The 24,308-nt window shown below is 40.9% G+C and overlaps 1 protein-coding gene and 1 long non-coding RNA gene across 12 annotated transcripts in view; one reads left to right on the top strand and one right to left on the bottom strand.

Moving 5' to 3' along the window:
* spag9a (sperm associated antigen 9a) overlaps window positions 1–14,201 on the top strand; it is a 29,199-nt gene extending 14,998 nt beyond the window's left edge. For 3 of the 7 annotated variants that reach the window (XM_061748638.1, XM_061748635.1, XM_061748639.1), the window contains 21 exons: window positions 611–668; window positions 809–961; window positions 1,075–1,126; window positions 1,241–1,371; window positions 1,497–1,553; window positions 3,874–4,038; window positions 4,299–4,428; window positions 4,587–4,676; window positions 4,753–4,869; window positions 4,974–5,151; window positions 5,883–6,098; window positions 6,188–6,401; window positions 6,730–6,834; window positions 6,943–7,023; window positions 7,138–7,205; window positions 7,322–7,470; window positions 7,561–7,732; window positions 7,823–7,936; window positions 8,397–8,573; window positions 10,061–10,198; window positions 11,108–14,201. In XM_061748638.1, the coding sequence (XP_061604622.1) occupies window positions 611–668; window positions 809–961; window positions 1,075–1,126; window positions 1,241–1,371; window positions 1,497–1,553; window positions 3,874–4,038; window positions 4,299–4,428; window positions 4,587–4,676; window positions 4,753–4,869; window positions 4,974–5,151; window positions 5,883–6,098; window positions 6,188–6,401; window positions 6,730–6,834; window positions 6,943–7,023; window positions 7,138–7,205; window positions 7,322–7,470; window positions 7,561–7,732; window positions 7,823–7,936; window positions 8,397–8,573; window positions 10,061–10,198; window positions 11,108–11,226 (2,684 nt within the window). In that variant the 3' untranslated portion in view covers window positions 11,227–14,201. Of the gene's footprint in view, window positions 1–346; window positions 362–610; window positions 669–808; window positions 962–1,074; window positions 1,127–1,240; window positions 1,372–1,496; window positions 1,554–2,241; window positions 2,392–3,873; window positions 4,039–4,298; window positions 4,429–4,586; window positions 4,677–4,752; window positions 4,870–4,973; window positions 5,152–5,882; window positions 6,099–6,187; window positions 6,402–6,729; window positions 6,835–6,942; window positions 7,024–7,137; window positions 7,206–7,321; window positions 7,471–7,560; window positions 7,733–7,822; window positions 7,937–8,396; window positions 8,574–10,060; window positions 10,199–11,107 lie in introns of all 7 variants that reach the window. The other 4 variants (XM_061748637.1, XM_061748636.1, XM_061748633.1 and 1 more) reach the window with 3 other exon arrangements.
* The window catches only part of LOC133465636 (uncharacterized), a 53,915-nt gene continuing 41,044 nt past the window's right edge, over window positions 11,438–24,308 (bottom strand). For all 5 annotated transcript variants that reach the window (XR_009784699.1, XR_009784697.1, XR_009784696.1 and 2 more), the window contains one exon: window positions 11,438–11,566. This is a non-coding gene — a long non-coding RNA (uncharacterized LOC133465636). The remainder of the gene's footprint in view (window positions 11,567–24,308) is intronic.

Genomic DNA, 24,308 nt, shown 5'->3' with positions numbered 1-24,308 from the left:
TAGCGCTTCTCGGCTGTCAAATTTTGATTGACTTATTCAAGCCAATCTGACGTTTAGTTCGATGCATGGAAGTGTATATAGTGATGAATCATAAAAAGATGGTCTAACTTTTCTTTTTACAGCTTCAAAATCTTTTAATTTTTGTTCCTTCCCTCTGATTGCTGTACTGATCCAAATGTAAAGTAGCCATATACAGACCCAGCAGCATATATTTATATTTGCTTGTGCAGTCAGCAGCTAAACGTCATCATTTCAATCATTCCAGTGTCTCACACAATATCTGCATTTCTTTTTTTTCCTCTCTCCTTATTCTTTCCGCCTGGCTGGGATTGCATGGTTTTCTCAGACCTTAGTTTGATTGGTAAGACCTCACCTGCTCTATCCATCCGTTACCTGCCAGTCATGTGATGCGTGCTGTGTGTGCGAGCTTGTGTGTTTGCTGCTTCTAGTTTTGTGACAGCTTATAATGACAAATGGCAATTATTTGACTATTCATAGATTTAGTCTTAATGTGTTTTCTTTGAATATGTAGTGCTAGAATAGTAACTGAGCTTGCTGTGAAATTGTGTAAAAGAAATACAATTCCAACGTGCCCCGTTCTTTTTGTCAGGTATGGGCCGGGAGGTGGAAAATCTCATCCAGGAGAACTCCCAACTGCTTGAGAGAAAGTAAGTTCTTAATTAAAACATTATAATATGTTGTACAGTTGTTTGCTGAGACCATGTGTCTTGTTCTGTTTGATGCCCAATTACTGATTCAGTCCTGTGCTCTGCTAAAACCATTTGTCGACTATAACTGTCTGCTGCAGGAATGCCCTGAACGTGGTGAATAAAGACTTGATATTGAAAGTGGATGAGCTGACGTGTGAGAAGGAGATGCTTCAGGGCGAGCTGGAGGCCGTGCAGCAGGCCAAGACAAAGATGGAGGACAAAAACCGAGAGTTGGAGGAGGAACTCAAAAAGTAAGCCCCCGTAAGCGGCATTTATGATTGGCAGACTTTTTGACTACAACCTAACCAGTTACATTTGCTGTTCATATAGTTCATCCTTCTCAAATTTTAATGATGATTTACAGAGTGCGACTCGAGATGGAGGAGGTGCTACAGAAAACAAAAGAAGAGGAAGATGTGAGTGATGTGTTTGTGTCGACACTTTTGTTGGGCCGTTGTGAAGATAAAGCTTAGAGTTAAGACATTAAAGCATCTCTAAACGCTCGTATGTGGTTGTAATTGCTGCCACAGAGCGACGTACCTACAGCCCAGAGGAAACGCTTCACCAGGGTGGAAATGGCCCGAGTGTTGATGGAAAGGAACCAGTACAAAGAGAGACTGATGGAGCTACAGGAAGCTGTGCGGTGGACAGAGATGATCCGGTAGGGAGACGAGTGGTGTAAGGACAAAACAAAGGAGTTTGACGATTACATAATGAACTATTGAAGATGGTTCTCCTCTTTTTACATGCTCATACTCAAAGATGATAATGTTTTGTCCTCTTCAGGGCCTCTAGGGAAAATCCTGCTCTTACAGAGAAGAAGAAATCCAGCATCTGGCAGTTGTGAGTCCTTTTACAATTTACTTTATTTACTTTACACAGCAATTCCATTTTTTTAAGCCTTTTTCTGTGCAATTACTGGACTACATTTTTCTCCTATCTTTTTCGGGATATGCTTTTGAATTGGCAGCATTAGGTAAAAGTGGTTCGGTACATAATCTCCCAGTCAAACCTAAAGTGTCCCCTGCCTACCTTTTGAAACAGAACTGCCCCCTTGTTACTAACTTTGATGCGTCATCATCCACAATATTGTCTCGTTATGCAACTCCATCAGTTTGCCATGAGAAACTGCTCACATTGCATTTCTTATCCCCTGGTTTGTCCTATCTCCTGCCTGCTATTTTCCATTTTGGTGTTTTTCCTACTCTGTTTACTCAAAGGAGAGAACTTTAAACACTCCATGAATGGGAAATGATTTGAGTGAGCTACAGTATGTTGTGCTACAATATTAGATAGTCTTCTTCTGCTGCAAATTGATTTATCCTGGTATTTATGTGTGGCACGGTATCCGACTGGTGAGCACATCTGCCTCACAGTTCTGAGGACCCGGGTTCAAATCCGGCCTCCCCCTCTGTGGAGTTTGCACGTTCTCCCCGTGCCTGTGTGGGTTTTTCTCAAGTTACTCTGGTTTCCTTCCACATCTCCCCAAAAATGCATGGTAGGTTAATTGAAAACTCTAAACTGCCTGGAGGTGTGACTGTGAGTGTGAATGGCTGTTTGTTTATGTGATTGGCTGGCGACCAGTTCAGAGTGTACCCGGCCTCTCGCCCAGAGTCAGCAGAGATAGGCTCCAGCACGCCCACGACCCTAGTGAGGATAAGCGGTACGGGAAAATTAATGGGTAGGTGGTATTCATGTATGAATTATAAAAAAATTCTTTTTTTTTTTTTTTTTAATTGCAGAGTTGTTTTTTTTCTCATAAAAGAGGCCAGGGCAATTAAAAATGAGTTATTGGGCAGCACAGTGTTAATTGACATGAATTATTGATGATGCTACAATATGTATATATTAGGCTTTACACGATCAGGATTTTTGGGGCCGATCCCTGAACAAGTATAAAAAAAAAACGATAACCGATCCGATCATAAGATGTGTCTATTTACATGACTTGTTCATTTATATACTTGTGTACTGTATACTGTATCCATCCATCCATCCATCCATTTTCTGTACAGCTTATCCTCACAAGGGTTGCGGGCGTGCTGGAGCCCGCCGTCCCAGCTCAAATTATTCTCAAGCATTTTAGACAAAAGTTAAAACACCAATGACCTCTAGGGGGCATTCAAGGATTGGCCACTGACATAAGTTTAGGTCAAATCAACATTACCTGACAGAAATAATGGGTGCAAACTTACTGCAATTAAATTACTTTATTGCAATTAAACTTTAATAAATACTGTGCTTAATAATGATGTGCTTACTCAAAATTTCTCACTGTCCCAGCTATGTGGACGGGTGTTGTCCAGAGTTTGAGTCCGTCTGACACTCCCCCCCCCCACCACGCTGCATTGCTTGAACGCGGCATGCTCCTCGTGTACATTCTTCATGTGCCCAATCAAATTTGTTGTGTTGAAGCATTTAGATGATGTTCCCCACGACGTGCTTGAGTTGTGACCAGACTGCAAGTAATTTACGTGTTGTTTGTCTGAGACACCGCAAAATAGTCCCACACCGACGACGTGTTTTTTCAACCACAAGATTGAAAAAACTTTATAGGCCGTCAGATAGTTACAGTATTGCGCAACAAGACACGTGACAAGGCTAAAAATAAACTAGCTTTTGAATTCATACACAACGAAGACGCGGAGCCGATCGATGACGTCATTGATCGGATCGGCGACTTATGACATGAAAGCCGATTAGCCGATCAGCATAAAATGCTAATTATCGACCGATACCGATAACACCGATCAGATCGGCGTAAAGTCTAGTATATATACAGTTTGGCCGCATGAGCCAACGTCATGCCTGCTCAGTGTCCTGAATAATTTGGCTTTTGTTTTAATACGGATTGAAGAAATTATGGCAGAGAGTTAAAAATGTTAGTGTAATAATAATATATTATATATACTTGACGTATTTTAAAATAGGTCTCTGAAATGATCAATTATGTACTTGGTTTCAGTAACAACAAAATCTAAGTTCACATTTGTTATTGTTTATCACTGGTTGTCTCAGACTCACAGGATGCTTTGCTGTAGTACATTGACAATGATCACTGGTGGTTGTTTGGTTGTTGGGTGACACCCTGTTGCTCTATCCTGCACTCTTCACTCTTGGTGGCTCCATTTCCCTCTTGGCTGTGTGACTTCCCTGACTGCAGCTTCAGCAGACTTTTTAGCTCCTCCTCCAGTACCCCTGCCATAAAGAAGATGGAGCCCCAGTCCCACGTAAAATACAACACTCCAGGCAGCATGGTGAAGCGAAGCAGCACATTCTCCCAGTTCCCCACAGAGAAGTCCAAAACATTCGACTTTCTCAACGAAGAGTAAGTAATGCACTCTGGCCATTTTTGTGACAATTATTTTGGCCCGTTTTCCCACAAAACAATACTTTTCATTTCACACAGTTTTTGCTCTTTCAGTTGTGAAGGATACTAAAATAAGAAGTTTCTTTATTTTTACAACGCTGTCATGTGATGTGGCATGCTGGACTGAGCTGTACAGTTTTGTAGAAGTGTAGCTTCTTAAGGTTTCTCCCACTCCCATGAATACTGAAATACATCTGAGCCCTTTCCCAATAATATAGAAAAGACCAGTGCAGTTCACCGTCACGCAAAGAGCAGAAGCGAGCCCAGTACAGACAGGTGAAAGCTCACATGCAGAAAGAAGATGGTCGAGTCACTGCACATGGCTGGAGTCTGCCAAGCAAGTTCAAGGTAGGATGTCAACAGGGATGAAAGGGAACTCAATAAGAAGGTGTTGTCTAATTGCAAATCTGTGCTGTTGGTAATGTTTCATGTGATTGTGTTGGGAAGGTGCTGTTTATTTAATTTAACTGTATGTGTCCTTCAACTTTTATGTTACACTGTGACAGGGGCCAAATGGTGGACAAACGGAGAACAAAATCAACCTGCCTGTGCCCGTGTATTTGAGACCTTTGGAACAGAAAGATGCTTCTTTGAAGGTGAATATATCAGAACACCCAAACTAAAATATGTAAAACTGTGCTGATGTATGAGCACATCCCCCCCCCCCCCCAGCTTTGGTGTGCTGCTGGCGTCAACCTCTTTGGGGGGAGGACGTCACACCCCTCTGAGCTTGCAAAGCAGATGAAGGGATCTCAGAGTAGCCTGGACCATTTGGAACAAGAAAACAAGGTCAGAGTGAGGATTTAAAGATTAGTTGCTTTCAACAGTGTTTGTGTTTCCCTCCCGGTAGGTCCAATAAATTCCTATAATAATTTTTTTCTCTACCCTGTCAGGATCAAGAGAAAGTTGACGAGTTGATCCTTCAGGATGAATTGTCTAGTCGGGTGTGGGTGTGCACCAGCACCCACTCCTCCACCAAGGTCTTAGTGGTGGATGCTGCTCAACCGTCTGACCTTGTTGACAGCTTCTATGCCTGCAACACCCACGTCGTTTGCATTGCCAGTGTGCCAGGTAGATCTTAGTTTCTTAGTGTTTATTTCTGTTTTTTTATTGTGGGCGAAACTGATATGGATTTTTCTTCCTCGTACAAAGTAATAGTAGTTCAGTACTGGTGATGACGACAAAGTTTTTGAAAAACATTAGACACTTAATACCTTTATGATTACAACTTGATTGCTCTGTTGAACAACCTTTACAGTATATATGAATAATATATCATAAACAAGTGGGTATGCCTAGTGGATTACCTGCTATACGGGTGACTTGACTTACAAGTTTTTAGAGATATGAGCTGTCATGCGACAGATGTTTTTTTTTTTTTCTTGGTTTGATTTGCGAGCTTAGACTTGATATGAGCGCTGTATGGTGGCAGTGATTCAACACCCTTCACAACAAGTAGCACTTGGGTAGATAAAATTAGTGAACAATTCTTCAAAAAAGTGCCTTCAAGCTGTTTTTTTTTTTGCCACTCCCAGTTGAAATTTCCTGTAAAACTAAACATAAAACAAAGAGAATCACACCTTGTGTATTTAAAACAATATGCCTTTCATGGCAGCAGCCGTCCATTGGTGTATGAATGCGTGCGTGAATGGGTGAGCATCTGTAAAGAGCTTCGGGCACCATGATGGTGTAGTTAAAGTGTTAAATAAATGCACTTGTATTTCAAGGCACCACCGTACTTGTCTATAGCCAAGCTGTTTTTTTTTATATAAATAAGTCACATTGTCAACATTAATTTTCAGGTGTGTCAGAGTCCGATTATCCAGCCGGTGAGGAAGTACCTCAAGACATGGATGCAAACCAGGGTGACGTGGTCTCACTGGCCGGCAGCGTGGCCAGTGTGGGCTCAACAGGCAGCGACGGTACCCTGGCAGCTGAGGGGACCACCGCCATCCCCCAGACAGCCAGCATAGGTGGCCTCGACCAGCCAGCGGAACACAGCGCCGTCCCTGGCTCTGGTACTTTGCAATTACAGTATTTAGGGTCATAACTGCATATAAGGGGTCGTGTGACATTATTCCAAATGTACAAATAATAATATACTCAGTGTCCACAGCTGAGCTGTCCAGGCAGACAAGCCAAGCGGAAGTTCCCACTGCTGAAGAGGCGACAGAGGCGACAGAGGCAAATGCTGGCGGGAGCGAAGAAGGAGAGGAGGACCATGGACCTGAGCAAAATCAGCCTGGAATCTACACAGAGCATGTTTTCACTGACCCACTGGGGGTTAGGCCTGATGAGACCTCACCTACCTACGTACAAAGGTGACGGATCTATTCTGGAGCAGGGCTTCTGCAACTATGGTGTCAAAATGGAAAAAGAGCAATCCTTTAATGTTTACATTTAGAAATGCACCTCATACCTAAACATGCACAATCAGGATCCTATCTCTACGCAGGTCCCATTTATCTCAAATTCTTATGGTCAATTCCTTACAAAATGACCTTCTTCTGCCCCCCCAAAACTAAAAAATGTAAAAAGTATTTTTTATAAGTATTAGAAATAGATGAGATTGGAATAGAAAATTGCCTTATCCTGGACACAAAATCTATCTCCACTGTTTTAATGATTTCTCTGCTCTTTGTGATCCAGCGGCTCTGTGACGTCCTTGCCAGAAGACTCTGACCCCTCAGCTCTGGAAGTCAAGAGGATCAGCAGTGACCTCCCCACCATGTGGCTGGGAGCTCAGAATGGATGGTGAGCAGAAACCTCACATCCAGTAGAGGGTGCTAAATGTTAACTGATGCCAAAGAATCCCTAGTTGCTGTACCATACGAGAATCTGAACTTTCTTGTCTTCCTCCAGTCTGTATGTCCACTCGTCCGTGGCGCGATGGAGGAAGTGTCTTCATGCCATCAAACTTAAAGACTCCATCCTCAGCATTGTGTAAGTATACAGCTGCACACACATACGTACAGGATACAACCAAATGTTTTCTAAGTGTAATACAAAAACAGTATTGGGTTTTAAACGTATAAAAGGTGTCTTCATTTGATATAGGCATGTTAAAGGCAGAGTCCTGGTAGCACTGGCGGATGGAACATTAGCAATTTTTCACAGAGGCATTGGTGAGTCTGTTTTTATATGAAATTTTGAGTTGAATCTGTCACCATTTTGATCATGGTCATTTATTTAAGACCGTATCTAGTGGATCGTTAGCCTGCATTTTGAATGTCCCATGCAGATGGGCAGTGGGACCTTACCAACTACCACCTCTTGGATCTGGGACGACCCCACCACTCAATCCGCTGCATGACCATAGTCCACGACAAGGTGTGGTGTGGCTACAGGAACAAGATCTATGTCATCCAGCCCAAAGCCATGAGGATAGAGGTAACGTGACACTGCATATTCATTGTCGGAAAAAAGCACGTCACATAAATAACTGCAAATGTCACATTTGGATTCGCAACGGTTGAGTAGAAGTCGTTCGACGCGCACCCACGCAAGGAGAGTCAGGTTCGACAGCTGGCCTGGGTTGGAGATGGCATCTGGGTGTCCATCCGACTGGATTCCACACTTCGATTGTTTCATGCGCACACCTTCCAGCACCTCCAGGACGTGGACATCGAGCCCTATGTCAGCAAGATGCTCGGTATAACTACCGCTCACCTTCCCTGGTAATCCAACAAAGTTCCCCCACCCATTGGAAATAATATAAGTAAAATGTCGATTTACTTTTCAGGCACTGGTAAACTGGGTTTCTCTTTTGTGAGAATCACAGCTTTGGTGGTGTCCTGCAGCCGACTCTGGGTGGGGACTGGAAATGGCGTCATAATTTCCATCCCGCTGTCTGAAGGTAAAGAATGTCACTCACATTCTCTTACCATTGAAACGCACATTGTGTAGATTAAACAACTGAACACATATTGCATAATTTTTTGCTCCTGTCCCCGCATGGGATGCAGTCTCATTTACTTCTCTCCTTTAAAACAAAGTGAACGACACACTAAGCATACATCCTGTGTCGGGCTGCTCTAAATGCAACAATTGTTGCTGCTGAGGCTCCTTGCATACAAGATGACTGGGTTGCCATGGATACTGGGTTTGCAGACACACTGTGCGTTCAACCGTCAAATTCAGAATCCTCTGGATGTTTGTCTAAAAACAACACGAGCAACATTTCACTGTGCAAAGGAAAGATACATGTTTGTTCCGGTGTCTTGAATTTTGTGCGTCACACATTTTCCCCGTCATCCACTTTTGGGGTAAGATAGATCAATAATACGTAGTTTAACAAGTATTCTCTAATCCTGCAGCCAACAATACTTCAGCAACGGTGCCAAATTGGCCTGGCGGTGCTGTACGGGTTTATAGTGACGACGGTGCAGAGGGCGCCCTGCCAGCTAGCTTCGTGCCGTACTGCTCCATGGCCCACGCCCAGCTCTGTTTCCATGGACATCGAGATGCTGTCAAATTCTTTGTTACTGTGCCAGGTGAGTTTCAAGTGCTGAGAAGACTGGACAAATTTAATTACAGCATGTGACACTTGTCAGTGGCACAATCTGGACACACATGGTCAGCGCAATCAATGAGATCCAGTACAAAAGCTGTATTAAATCTTGCCTTTATAAACAGAATACAGTGAACCCCTGTTTATTGTGGGGAATATATTACAGTAGGGCTGCAACTATCAATAATTAAAAAAATTGATTAATCTGTATATTATTTTTTTAGATGAATGGATAAATCGATAAAAAGAACATCTTTTAAATTCCATCCCTTTATTTAAAAACAGGACATTATTTTTAACTGACAATGCAGAAAAACATAACCTGCATATTATCCGGTTACTGGTTTAGTCTGTAATGTTAGAAGATAGGCAAACATGTTGATAAGAAAATGGGCAAAAATCTTGATCAAACAAAGTAAAAGCAGGTGTTTGCAAATGTCTTATTTTGGTTAAACACAAAGATAATCAGTTTGCTTTCGTAAAGATCAGAAATTCAACAATATTTGGTGTTAAGAGGCTGAAATTCTGAGAATTTGAAAAAGTTAAAGAACATCTCTAAAGGTATATCAAAATAGTTGTCGATTAATTTGATTCGCTGTTGATGAATCGATTCATCGTTGCAGCTCTAAATTCCAGATCCACAATTGCAAAAAATCTGTGACATAGAGAGACTTTACAAAATATTATTGTTTTATATAGTTGTACCACCCCCCAGCTTTTAACACAGTTTACTTATTGAAACACACTTAAACTTATTGAAACACACTTTCTAACGTATTTCTTAGCAACTAGCACCTTTCTCACTCACATAGTTCTCCCAAAAATAGAAGCTGGCTTGCTTCAAGCTGCTTTTTTTCTCACGTTCAGTTGTAGTTTACTGTAAAACCGACATAGGACATTGTGTATTTAACCACCAAAATGTTCAACTAAATCATACAATTTGGTCTAACAAAAGTCTGTTAGCTCATTGCTAACATAATATGAAACACCGTAGACCGGCTAATGTAAATTAGCTTAGTAACGGTAATTATAAACCTTCAACAACAGCTACATTATCACAAACAGAGCATACAACTCCACTCACATGCATATATTCTCTCTGTGGGAACAACGGATATTAAAACGTCAAAACCTGGTACTGTATTACTCTGAAGGGGTGTCCTCTTCTTGCTGTTAATTATGCTGCATTTCTTTCAGGAGACTGCAGTGCTACACACCATGTTGCGGCACAACATGGCACTGATACTGTACCAACTGTAAAAACACAGTTGCTCAAAAATCAGTCATGGAGCAGTGTTGTGAATGATGACGTGTGATATGGCGGGACTTAATTGCAGAAGTTTTGATATTGCTTCCTTCGTGGATTTTAAATAGAGATCCAGTTCTACTTCTAAAGTCTCCAGTGAGCTTCTCCCTCATTTCTCATCATGATCATCTGAGCTTTCCTTATTTGTCTTTTATTCTTCACAGGTCAGGCTATGCCACCTCCTGGAAGTGCCGATTCGGGCTCTGATGATCCTCCGTCTGAATCCTCAGACACAGCCGCGTCGGAGCCCAAAACGTACCTGGTGATGAGTGGAGGAGAGGGCTACATTGACTTCAGAATGGGTAAGCACAATAAGGACTGCATGCAGGTGTTTTTCAGTTGTAAATTATAGTATGCAACATTGAACTCAGTAGGATTTTTTTTTTGGCTTGATGTCAAGGGTAGCGCTTGGAGAATAGTCTCTGTGATCGTTTTGTTACTCTCAGTGCAAAAAAATGCTTTCCAAAGCATTAATCCGCCTGAAACCAAACTTGATCAGACACCTTGGCATTGGCCAGGATAAGACACTTAGGGGCTAATTTACTAAAGGTTTGCGCAAGCTAAAACGGAGGCAAACTTGGTTGCTCACGCAAACAGAAGCAGCAGCTCATCGACTGACCGGGCTCACTCAGGATAGTGTCTGCGAAACGGCCAACATTGGAGCCCAGTTCATTTTGTGCGATTTGAGAGGAGTGTATGCAAATTGATTTCCTTCAGCACACGCAATGTGATTTATCAAACCTGAGGCGAAATGCAGTGGGCGATTTTGCGTCTTTAAATGCCTGCATTAATGACTGCGTTTACGTGGTGAGGAGGAGGCGGTGGCAAAATGAGAGGCGACGGGGAGAACAGATCTTTTCCGCTCGTGTAAACAGTTTTTAAATGCAAGAAACTAAAATTATCACAACATATCGCCTATTCAGCTATATCATTTTGGAGCTTCTGGATGATCAAAGGGCTGACTTGGAGCCAGTCACAGAAGGAATCATGCAATATTACCTACTACTACAGTCCATGTGTAATGATGTGTTAAAATGATACAAATAAGGTTATTTTCAAACGATACATGTTCTTTATTGGTCGCAACTTACCGACCATGGAAAAATGCGGGTTGGAGGGTGACAGACACTGTTTTAAAGAATCTTCCTCCCACCCCGCTGCATGTGCGTGGATCCCAACTTTTTTGTCTCACTGGCCATCTGACACCTCAGGTGATGAAAGCGGAGAGCTGGACGGCACGTCCGAGCCGACGTCGGGCCAACAGTCGGCGCCGACCAAGGCTGAGCGAAGTCACCTCATCGTCTGGCAGGTGGCGACCTCTCTTGATTGAGAAAACGCCACTGTCCCAACATCCATTGCCCTTCTACCACACCACAGCCCGCATGCGCAACTTCAAGTTTTTTAATTGGATAGCATTCTTGAGTCATTCACTACTTTGTAAAAAAACAAACAAAACAAAAACAAACAACAACAATTATTTTTTATCAGTATTTTTTTCTACAGTTTATTCCTAAAATCAGTATGGACGTTCACTAAGTTAAGCAATACGTCCAAGAACTCCCTTCGTTGGGGCTGCAGGTTGGAAACGCTGTTGCACACAGCTATGACAGGGGTGGACGTTTTGATGAGGTCAACTGTGGACGTCACGCTGGAGGACGCGCAAGGCGTTCCTGCAGACATGGAAAGAAAGGGAGAAGGAACTTCTTGTTTGATCTGACCTATTATTTCATATTGTACATGTTAAGACTTTTGACATTTGTATACAACAAAACTCTGTGTGAGAGCTCAGGTGTGTGTGTGTGTGTGTGTTAGTGTGTGTGTCTTTACAACTCAGTCAACTGACAGTAGTGCGTTTAGCTCAGGGGTTCTCAAACTGTGCTTGGTGAGCCGTAGCTTGGGGTCCATGAAAAAAATTGCAATAAATTATTATATCAGTTTGTAAAAAGTACAAACCTGCATAATGACGACCTGCATGCCAATAAAACAAACATCATAAACCCATTACTCCTCGCTACATTAGCTCTGAGGCGGTTTAAAGTTCTCATATGATTGTGTCATCAGTCACTTGGCACGCAGCCTTTAGCTACCAACAATGAATAAAGATTTAAATACTCTACTTTAAGTCCTGTTAAATCCAAACTGACTAATCTCGAAAATAAGAATAATTAGATTGAAATGTAAACATTTTGTGGCTGCACGGTGAGCGACTGGTTAGAGCTTCTGCCTCACAGTTCTGAGGACCGGGGTTCAATCCCCGGCCCCGCCTGTGTGGAGTTTGCATGTTCTCCCCGTGGCTGCGTGGGTTTTCTCCGGGCACTCCGGTTTCCTCCCACATCCCTAAAACATGCGTGGTAGGTTGATTGAAGACTCTAAATTGTCCGTAGGTGTGAATGTGAGTGCGAATGGTTGTTTGTTTATATGTGCCCTGCGATTGGCTGGCAAACAGTTCAGGGTGTACCCCGCCTCCTGCCCGATGATAGCTGGGATAGGCTCCAGCACGCCCGCGACCCTTGTGGGGATAAGCGGCTCAGATAATGGATGGATGGATGTTTAAATTTTAAATAATTCCCATTGCATCTAAGGGTACACCAGGTAGTTACAGTATGTTTCATTGACATAAGGATTCTTGGGGGGTCTTCAGAGAGAAAAAAACAAACAAACAGTTTGGGAACCCCTGAACTCCACCTTTTAACTAATGCTGCAATTGGTACCCTGTGGAAGCGTACCAAATTTGGTATATAACAGATTTTGGCACCACTTTTGACAGTAGGTTAGGACCAAATTGTACTGCTTTGTGAAAATTGTCCTACAATAAATCACACCATCTCGGCTGGGTGACACCATGAAATATATCTTCTAAATTGGAATATACTCACAAAACTTCTCCTGAGATATAAAGGTCATTAATACGCAGTTAAGTTAGATTATAAGTTAGAAGCATAGCAGTGGTGCACAAAATGTCAACTCTCTGATGTTAAATGTTCTTTTTTTTTTTTTTTTTTTTTTTTTGATTGCTCCATTTTAGTTTTATTTTTTATTTTATTTGCTCATGGATTTACATGTGGGCTGTTTGGGTAGTGGGCTTATTAGTTAACCAGCGTACATTTTCTTTTGGGCAAGAGGAAAAGTGCCACAATCTTGGTGCTTGCTGTTCCTGTTTCACAGGCACTTTATTCTGATAGATGATAGATTATTTGCTTGGCCAAACAAACAGTACACGCCACTGCTCTGCGTGCAAAATAAAGTGTAGCAAGGTGTCATCCCAATAACCAAATGATGACTGAAGGAAGAGCGTGAAAAGGAATTTAATAATCTAATGAAACAGTCTTGAATAACTAAAAGGTGTGCTTGTTTGTGTCAAATCAACTTGAATCGGACATTTTCGCCAAATGTAATATTTGAATGTGGCACCTTATAGTGGAAATGCACACATCACGAAAGAGACTAATGTGCCGCAGCGTTCCCTCTGTAGGGGAATTATTGTTGTATGTCTGCTTTGGGCATTGTTTCATATCCATCTCTCAAATTTTGAAGTATGTGATGATGACTGTAAAATGCTTGCAAAAATTGTTTTGATGTCTGAAAAGGTCAGGCCAAGTCAGCTCTTCGTCCTTCGAAATGATGGCATTATTTTATGTTTTTACCATTCCAGTATTTATTTGCTTTGTAACAGAGCCTACCTTGCTTCCGAATGTAACTTTTTATCAAAACAGACTATTGTGGATAATGCAGTGCTATGAGTTTACATGATTGTTAATTTTAAAGCAGTAACAGATTAGTTTTTTTTTTTTTTAAAGCAAGTCACACGATCACATTTTGCAAACAGTAACAAATGCTTTTGACATCAATGTACTAAGCTATGCATGTTTTTTTAAAACATCACTACAATGTTATTGGCTCTTTAGTGCCACCATTTTGGGTAGGATAGGTGTGTGTGCGCGTGTGTGTGCGAGGAAGTGTGCATGTAAGTTTGGATGCAAAACACATTTGTCCGTCCATACGTGTGTGTGCGCGTGTGTGCGTGCACGCCCATGGGTTTGTGTGAGGAAGTGTGCATGTAAGTTTGGATGCAAAACACATTTGTCCGTCCATACGTGTGTGTGTGCGGCTATGTCGTATTTGTGTGTATTTTCATCTGGAAAACAAAAATCTCTGGATGCCATAATAGTTCACCTCCTGGTTAGTGTTTGCTAAATGAACATCATAGCCTTATTTTTAACAATCTATTAAACTCAATTTCACCAAGGTCCTGCTGTTTCCCCCATCTCTTTGTGAATCCCTTTTCATTAAATTTTTTTCAATAGATTGAATGGTTAAAAGTGTGTCTAATTGGTAGCGAGACATCCATCCATCCATTTTCTGAGCCACTTCTCCTCACAAGGGTCGCGGGCGTGCTGGAGCCTATCCCAGCTGTCATCGGGCAGGAGGCGGGGTACACCCTGAACTGGTTGCCAGCCAATCGCAGGGCACATACAAACAAACAACCATTCGCGCTCACATTCACACCTACGGGCAATTTAGAGTCTCCAGTTAATGCATGTTTTTGGGATGTGGGAGGAAACCAGTCGGCCACCGTGCGGTAGCGAGACATATAGAGTCAAATGTGAGACAGGGGCGGCGGAAGGACTTGGAAAGTGGGGCGGGGGGCACAGTACTTTTGGGGCACTTTTTGCTCCACTGAAACAAATCATCGATGGGGATTGCTTTTGGAAGTTTTTTTCTCCTAAATCCAATCGTGGGTGGGGGTGTGCTGACTTTGGTGACCTCATCAGAATCACCCAGTCATCGTGTAAATGTAGCAGCAATGAAAATCTGAGTTTTTTTAAATAAGTGGCCAAACATTTACACACTTACAGTACAATGTCAGTCTTAAAATGTTTCCTTCATTTTATACCATTTTGGTTTCCACTTGGTTTTGCTAACTACAGTGTGCGTAACAAGTGCTTAAATGATACTAAATCAACTTTAAAAAATAGGTTTATTGTCCACAGCAAGTTATTTGATAAAATGAGTCATTTTGATCATGTAGTATATTCTATTTTCATGATAATATCGAACAGTTTGCACATGTCCCTGAACTTGCTATCCACCTTGTCATTGTCTTGTTATGGGGTTAAAGCTCCTTAAAAACAACAACTCTGTTTCCAGTGACAATATGACCAGCATTTTGTCTTTCTTCAATGGGGGCTAAAATGGTGGCAATACATTTACACTTATGTTTCATAATTTTTTTTATATCATATATAATTGGTGCCTCTTTAGGATACAGTGGTGGGAAGTAATGAAGAACAAATACTTTGTTACTGTAAAGTATTAAGTAGATTTATTTATTTTTTCTCAGTATCTATACTTGAGGATTTATTTTTGGGTAGACTTTTTACTTTTATGCCCTTAAATTAGAAAACTGTACTTTCTACCCCATTCTTTGTCAAAATTGACTTTTATGGTGTAAGTTTATACAAGCGGGAAATTATTTTGTGTACTGAGAAGTTTTTTCTTCCTGTTGTAGTTCTCACAGTATTCTGTATAATTGACAGTAGTAAATTTTTTTTTACTTCTTTGCACTTGAATACATTTCAGTTTGTACTTTCTTCACAGGAGTTGAATCTACACCTGCTTTTACCAGTCTTTTTTTTTTTTTTCTTAAACAAGTATGTGCACTATGTACTTAAGTACAGAGTGTGAGTAATTTTGCCAACTGTTGTGTTGGTGTCATTGATGAGGAACCTGGTCGCAAGCTCCCGAGAATTAATTAGTGTTCGTGCAATACCGGATCTAAACGATAGGGAGCGGTGCTGCTCAGACTATATATATATATATATATATATATATATATATATATACATATACATATATATATATATATATATATATATATATATATATGAAATTACATCACAGCGTACATCTTCCGCCTCCTCGCTTTCCCTCTAGCTCCTCATCACACACCCACCCCTACTTAAGCCATGCGGGGGCTGATACACACACGCACACACTGACGCTTCTGACGTCACAGAGTGTGATGTCGCCCATCCAGGGGATTCTGAGAACACAACATGCCAGGATTGTAGTGATTTACAGCTGACATGCTGCAGTTGCAATAGAAGGAAAAATGAGAACAGATTTCAAAGCTGCTTCCCTTTGGGGATTAGTAGCAAAAATCCACTTCGTATTCAAACTGATGTTTTATGATGCATATGAAGAGCGGAGATACAAGTAAAATGTGCAAGTTGTGCCGTTACATAACATCCACGGCAGCATCCTCTGTGTCCGTCCTTCATACATCATTATAGTTATGCTTATATGTCCCTTTATTTGGGATTGTATTGTTGTCCTGTACTATGCAGAAGGCATCACCTGTATCTGTTATGAGCAAAACAAAGCCATTCATGGGAGGGAAGCCAACGCCAGGAGCATTTCACAACAACAACAACTGTCTTCATAACATCAATATGGCTCTCATTTGAAAACACCTCACTAAAAGCAACCCTTTTAGTCTTGTTTGGACTTATTTGCTTGGCTGGTGGGGAATGGCGAAAGCCTATCAAGTCAAAGGAGAGAAAAGAAGAAGAAAATAGGAGTGGCACGCCAGATGACAAAGTGAAAAATATGGCAGAGATGGGGAGACATCTGCTTTGTGCTCTCCCGAGTCTCCCCTCACAAGTCGTCTTGGTAAACAGGAAGTGTGCGTGTTTGTTTGTTTGTGTGTGTGTTTGCATACATCTGCATCAGCATTGTGAGCGTGGGGGACACTCACATGCTCATGGGCGCACAAATTCCAATACCTCCACCAAGGAGGAAATACTCTATTTTAATTCAGTTTTCCATCAGCAGTGGGATCCAATCAAGTACAAATACTTTTGATTTTGGAGTATTTATTTTTTTTTCTTGGCAACTTTTTACTTTTACTCTGTACATTTGAAACCGATACCTATACAGTACTTCCTACTTCTTTGTCAAAACAGGCTCAGGACTTTGTTCGACCTTAGCGGATGACGACACAACATAAAAAAATTAAAAAAAGACGAATAGCGAGAGGTAAAGTCAACTGCAATGGATTCGATTGAGATCTTTCATTTCTCCTGCTTTTATGTTGAGATTTTGCCTTGATATTCATCTTCTTTTTAATTATTATTTCTAAGCTTCTTTAACCCACCATGAATGTATGAACGGTGCTATACAAATAAGCTCGCCTTGCCTTTCATTTAATAAGGGCCACATGGGAATTTTTCCAGCCCTTCGACATCAGACACCAGCGTAGGCCTGGGCAAAGTAGGGCCCGTGGTCCACATCCGGCCCGTCAGCAGTCCCACACTGTCTCTCACAGCCTTTACGAAGTCAAAATATAACGTAAAGTATGCGCTGCTTTTATTTTGATGTGCACGTGTTTTGGCAGTGCAAGCGAACAAGAGCTTGTCTTGTTGTCTTCAGTGTTGCCAACTTAGAAATATTGTCGCTGTATTAATTGACTTTTCCCAACCATTCTCGGATCTATTTGGTTTTTCGAAAAAACGAATAGTGCCAACACCAGCTGTGGTCCTCATGTTAGCAACATTCTCATTTCCTGCACGTTGGAGGGAAGAGAGGAATTGGCCCTGGTAATGATTTGGCAGTCCTAACTAAGAATGGTTAATATGAGTCAGTGCTTTGTGCTCATAATGTCAGCACACTAAAAATAGAGAAAAATGATGGACTCTGTAGACATGTTTACTTATTTGTTTCAAAATGTTGATTAAATCGTGATGTTGTAATGTATTCTAGTGGTGTATGTAATGTTAACGTGTAGATATAATTTTAATGTGATTAATTATCCATCCATCCATTTTCCACACCACTTATCCTGGTTAGTGTCACAGGGCGCTGGAGCCTATCCCAGCTGACTTTGGGCGAAAGGCGGACTACACCCTGAACTGGTCGCCAGCCCATCGTGGGGCACATGTAGACAACCATTCACACCGTCACTGAGTGGGAACTGAACCCACGCTGCCCACACCAAAGCCAGGCGAGTGTACCACTACACCATCAGTGACGTGACCAATTATACAACCCCAATTCAAATGAAGTTAGGACGTTGTGTTAAACTGATTTTCAAATCATGTTCAACCTACATTTAATTGAATACGCTACAAAGACAAGATATTTAATGTTCAAACTGATAAACTTTATTTTCTTTAGCAAATAATCATTAACTTAGAATTCTAAGGCTGCAACACGTTCCAAAAAAGCTGGGACAGGTGGCAAAAAAGACTGAGAAAGTTGAGGAATGCTCATCAAGCACCTGTTTGGAACATCTCACAGGTGAACAGGATAATTGGGAACAGGTGGGTGCCATGATTGGGTATAAAAGGAGCTTCCCTGAATTGCTCAGTCATTCACAAGCAAAGACGGGGCGAGGTTCACCTCTTTGTGAACAAGTGCGTGAGAAAATAGTCGAACAGTTTAAGGACAATGTTCCTCAATGTACAATTGCAAGGAATTTAGGGATTTCATCATAAACGGTCCATAATATCAAAAGGTTCAGAGAATCTAGAGAAATCACTGCATGTAAGCGGCAAGGCCGAAAACCAACTTTGAATGCCCGTGACCTTCGATCCCTCAGGCGGCATTGCATCAAAAACCAACATTAATGTGTAAAGGATATCACAACATGGGCTCAGGAACACTTCAGAAAACCAATGTCAGTAAATACAAATCAAAAGCCATTTAACAACAACACCCAGAAACGCCGACGGCTTCTCTGGACCCGAGCTCGTCAAAGATGGACTGATGCAAAGTGGAAAAGTGTTCTGTGGTTTGATGAGTCCACATTTCAAATTGTTTTTGGAAATTGTGGACATCGTGTCCTCTGGGCCAAAGAGGAAAAGAACTATCCGGACTGTTATGGACGCAAAGTTCAAAAGCCAGCATCTGTGATGGTATGGGGCAGTGTTAGTGCCAATGGCATGGGAATTACACATCTGTGAAGACACCATTAATGCTGAAAGGCACATACAAGTTTTGGAGAAACATGTGCTGCCATCCAAGCAACGTCTTTTTCATGGACGCCCCTGCTTATTTCAGCAAGACAATGGCAAACCACATTCTACACGTGTTACAACAACGTGGCTTCGTAGTAAAAGGGTGCGGGTACTAGACTGGCATGCCTGCAGTCCAGACCTGTCTCTCATTGAAAACGTGTGGCGCATTATGAAGCGTAAAATACGACAACGGAGACCCCGGACTGTTGAACAGCTGCAGCTGTACATCAAGCAAGAATGGGAAAGAATTCCACCTACAAAGCTTCAACAATTAGTGTCCTCAGTTCCCAAAGGTTTATTGAATGTTGTTAAAAGAAAAGGTCATGTAACACAGTGTAAACATGACCCTGTCCCAGCTTTTTTGAACGTGTTGCAGCCAAAAAATTCTAAGTTAATGATTATTTGCAACAAACAATAAAGTTTATCAGTTTGAACATTAAATATCTTGTCTTTGTAGTGTATTCAATTAAATAAAGGTTGAACATGATTTGCAAATCATTGGATTCTGTTTTTATTTATGTTTAACACAACGTACCAACTCCATTGGAATTAGGGTTGTACTTTTTAAGTTTTTATTTTTTTATTTCCGAATCATAACATATTATGGCTACACAAATAGCAGCTTATTAAGACAATACAATTTACTGCATGATAAAAAGATTGTTATAAATTCATCTTTATATGATCATGTTGGTGTGGCCCTCGACAACCTTTTAATTTTCTCTTTCAAAAAATAATTGCCCGCCCATGCACCAGATACTCACTGTCTGTGAATCTTTGCGTTGAAAGCAATTTTCACTGTTGCTCTGATGACAATATGCATCTAATTATGTTAATGAGGCAACCAGCTGCAGCTATGTGAACGCACACATAGAGACTTTTATCCACCCTGGCAGAGGTCTGCACTCCGCTGAGTGCTATTGTAGTTGGTTTGCCACACATACATGAAGGAACGAATGCATATATTTCACCATCTTGTCTCAGCTGTTTGTAGGGAGGGTTTTGTAGGGAAGACAACAGCTTCTTTTGTGGCATCAGCACACAGGAATTTTTAATTCAGGAGAGACATCTGGCAAAAGGGAGATAGAGGAGAGACTACATTTTCAAGGTTTCAAATTAATGACATAACTCTGGGAAAAAGAGGACAGGCTTCAAATTGTGTACACGTGTGTCTGTGTTCCTGTTTCCTTGGTTTGTGTGCATGATCACATGTGATTTTAAAAGCCGCCTTTAGTCCTGGTGAGAGTGCCCTTGGTACCGCGTGGAGGCGTGCACTATTTCACCGTGACGGGCTGGCCTAAGCAGTTTCCGAGCCAGTACAACAAAGCGTGGTGGGATTCTTGCCGCATGCTGAGCACGCCATTGAGCAAATTAAAAAAAGCCTGCAGGAGAAGGCACATAACTAACCTAAATCTTTGTTACTCCACAGTAAACGGCGGTTGGGAGAGAGATAATAAGGTGGCATGGCGGCGGTGTGTCTATTTATAGCACCTGGCTAAAGTGCTGAGAGGGCTGAAGTGGGGTTGAAAGCGGGGACAAATAATGTGACACCATGTGCAGGCTGGGACTTCTATATGGATGATCTCTTCCTTCCCTTCCTATTTTTAAGGCATTATTTTGTGTTTCTATGCTCATTCAACAGCTTCAGCCAAAACATTAGGTACACTTGAACAAGCTAATTAGATGCAATCCAAGAGTTGTATCAAATGTTCTGCCTCCACAGGGATAATGTTCAGTTTTTGTTGTTATAGAGGCATCTAGTTCCTTGGTCTTTGGTTTCAAGGTTATGCAAAACGTTTGTGTCGGGTGAGTTACAGGCCAACCTATTACTGTTATTGTATCGGAGCTCATAATAATTTGTTCTCCATTTTTTTTTTTTTAAACTTCGCCAGGGCACTTTCCCCACCCCCCTTTCCTTAATGTATCTTATAAATATCTTAATGACAATAGTCTGACAAATGCAGGAGGTGAGTGAATGTATATGAAGGCACGTCATTTGTGGCTGATTCAAATTACAATTGTTCAGCCTCTATCAGTGCCATTCTAATTAAACAACATATTTTCCATTGTGGTTATAATTAGCGTTCACATAGAACTCCACCGCATGTGACAACACCCTGTTGCCCTTCAAATGTAACTACATAATGAGTACTTTTTTTTTTTTTTTTTGGCATTTCCATTTACTTATCCATAATGCACAATTCATTGGTACCAATTATAGGGGTTCAATACCTAAAATGTGGAGCTAGTAGCTTGCAGTTTGTTCGTTGTTTGACGGGGATTAGTCACTTCTGTATAATAAAACAGATGGAATCGAAAATACATTTTACTGCCAAGAACGAGAGTACATTTTGGATAAATAAGCTAGCATTTAGATACTTGAAAATATTAGACACTTCAAAGTGTGAATCCCAAAAATTGTTGTACGTCTCTGATAGCATCAACCAAAATTAAGCACTATAACATTTATACAGGCAGAATTTATGTTTTCACTCTTGAATTGGATTTCATTAGATTGTGCTGTTGTTCCTATCGTAGAGGCTGACGAGTGTCAATTTGAATATTGATAGGTTCAATATTGATGAGGAGCATATTAAAACACACGCATGTTTTTTTTATTGATTCGGTGTATGAGGGATGCGTGTGTTCCCCTGTGCCCTTTGCGTTCTCGTTTGTGTGAATGTGTCTATTATGGGATGTGCGATGGAGCTTCTCTGCAGTCTGGGTGACATCACTGGCCAGAAGCGCATCGCATGACAGGCGGCAAGGCCACAAGCAGCAGAGAGACGCATTGTAACATTACCCGTGCACCTCACTGCACTCTTTTATTTATCCCCTCACTTCCCCAGGGCCTAGCTACTCTTTCGCTGATGACGTAGGCCTTCTGCTGTTGTTGCTCTCCCTCGCTTCCTGTCGTCTCTTTTCTTTTCTTTTCTTTTTTTTTTTGCTCTCAAAGTGGATGGACAGCTGGATGAGCTTTTCACGTTCATGATTCATGGGGCTGGCAGCGGTTTTTCCTCTCTGAAGAGACACTTTTGGCTTTCAGTCACTCCGGCTGTGAATCAGCTTGGTTTTTATATAATCTCCCATGTAAATAGGAGTCGACTGACTCGATAAATTCAAGATATTTTTATACCTCAATGCGATGCAAGACTCTACATTCTTTGAAAGGGAGATTCATAATTTTATCCACGACCAATCATAAAAACTTTTTCCAAACGGAGCGGTTATTTTGATACCTGGCAATATAAAAGCCAAAGACTGTATCAAACTACTGGTATCACGAGTCATTATTGTCAAGTCTAAACACATACAGCGAATCAAAGGGGGAAACAAATGGAATGAAATGGGCCGCAGTGCAGAGATAAAGGAAAAAGTAAATGCCTATAAAATGGTATTAATTATGAAAACATCCAAATGCAATTATAAAAGCGATAATGTTGGCTGAATGAGGTAGAAAGAGTCTATTTTAAATTGGCTGAATTAAATTGTACAGAATTGATGATTAGCATCTACGGCATACAGTACGCTACAACTAAAAATGTTGTGCACCGTCGAAACGGACCTTTAACGTTCCACAAAGTTTTAATTATTTCTGTTAGTGTTTTACATTATTATTCTTTCTAGAATTTACCTTAAACTATGCAAAAAAAAAAAAGTCAGCAATTTTCATGAACATTTATAGGCATGCTGCATATGTGTCAGATTTTTGGTGCAAATAATTATTAAACTGATAGATATTTTTTGTTTTGTTTTGTTTGTGTTCTTCTGTGTTCTTCTTTTATTGTATTTCAATGTTGCTTTTGTTGTTCCCCGATATTGAATTATTGCGTGAAAACGTGATGGTTAATTCTTTACATTCTATTCAATTATGTTATGACTGTATGTTTTTATAAAGTACTCTAATGTACAGTCCCATTTGTTGGTGTTTTGGGGGGCTGGAATGGATTCAAAGCATTTCCATGCATTTCAATGTTGAAAGATGATTTCCGATACTAGTCTTAGTCTGAGTGTGGTCACAAAAATAATTAAACGTGTAAGTCAATGTACAACTGTATAGCCTTCTGTACCAATGATGGATCAATTAGGGCATGGTGTCAAACTCAAGGCCCGGGGGCCAGATGTGGCACGCCGCATCATTTTATGTGGCCCGCGAAAGCAAATCGTGCTTCGTCAACTTCTGTGATTTTTGCAAAAATCTGTACCCAAATTCCAAATTGTCATAATAATAAACAATAATGTTGAGATATTGCATTTTTCTGTTACCAAACCCTTCTTCTACAGTAACTTAAACAATACTTAAACAAACTATTATCCTTGTCTTCTGATTTCAAAACTAGTTATCCCTCAATTTGTTGTGTAATGGTAATAATATGATTTGGTAATTAAACATTTAACTGTTCTAACGGCCCTCTGGGGGAAATCATAACTAGAATGCGGGCCGAGACAAAAATTAGTTTGACACCCCTGAATTAGGGGAACAAAAGGTAAGCATTTGAGCAGATCAACTCAAAGAAACACTAAATAGTATGGAGATTCAAGTGTCTATGAAGTAAAAGAATACATGAAAAAGCCAGCATCAGCAACTTGCTATCTTATTTACATTTCAATATAGCAGCACCCATAAAGTACCGTAATAACATAAATTCTTTAAGTGCACCTCTGTCAAATATTTTTCCTGCTTTTGAAGTATGGCTCATATATATGTTTCTGCTGCATGGCCACACGAGAAATGGAATGTGAAAGGACCTCGTCCAATCTCCTCCCTGAGTCATAGCCAAGAGATGGCTCATTAAAATGCAAATGTGTTCCTTTATAAGAGCAACTAATTTAGCATCTGTCCTTGAACGCGGCCTCCGGCTTGAATTCTATTCATGGCGGTCCCCTTTTGTGGCCACCATCTTTTTTGTGGTGTGCGCTTCCTGGCCGCACCATTAGGTACACATGCACCTTTTGTTGAAATCAAATACAAGAGCTCTGTCTGCATCTGATTTTGCAACGCCTACTTAATGTTGTGGCGGCTTTGTGCACATTTAGCAGAGGTGGCAAAAGTACTGACAATATAATAATACTCACAGGCTTTTATTCTTTACCCTCTGTGAAGAACAGCTAATATTACTGTGGCTTACTGAGCAATTGTGACCGTCTCCTTCATATATATATATATCCATATGCTTGTGTTATACAGCCCCCAGCTAGCCATGGTGTGCACACCAGAAGGAGCAGCACAATGTCCATTGAATTGAAGCAAAAATCGTGGCAAAAACTACATTGAATTTAATTATGTCAATACTGTATGTTTTTGTGAAGTATACATCCTGTAAAGTGCTATTTTGGGTATTTAAAAACATTTTTGAGGGGTGAGGGTGTAACAGATTAATGGTATTCCCATTAA

Source organism: Phyllopteryx taeniolatus, chromosome 16, assembly GCF_024500385.1.
Source record: "Phyllopteryx taeniolatus isolate TA_2022b chromosome 16, UOR_Ptae_1.2, whole genome shotgun sequence".
NCBI lineage: Eukaryota > Metazoa > Chordata > Actinopteri > Syngnathiformes > Syngnathidae > Phyllopteryx > Phyllopteryx taeniolatus.
Note: the sequence above shows the minus strand (reverse complement) of the source record. Positions and strands in the feature narration are given on the sequence as shown.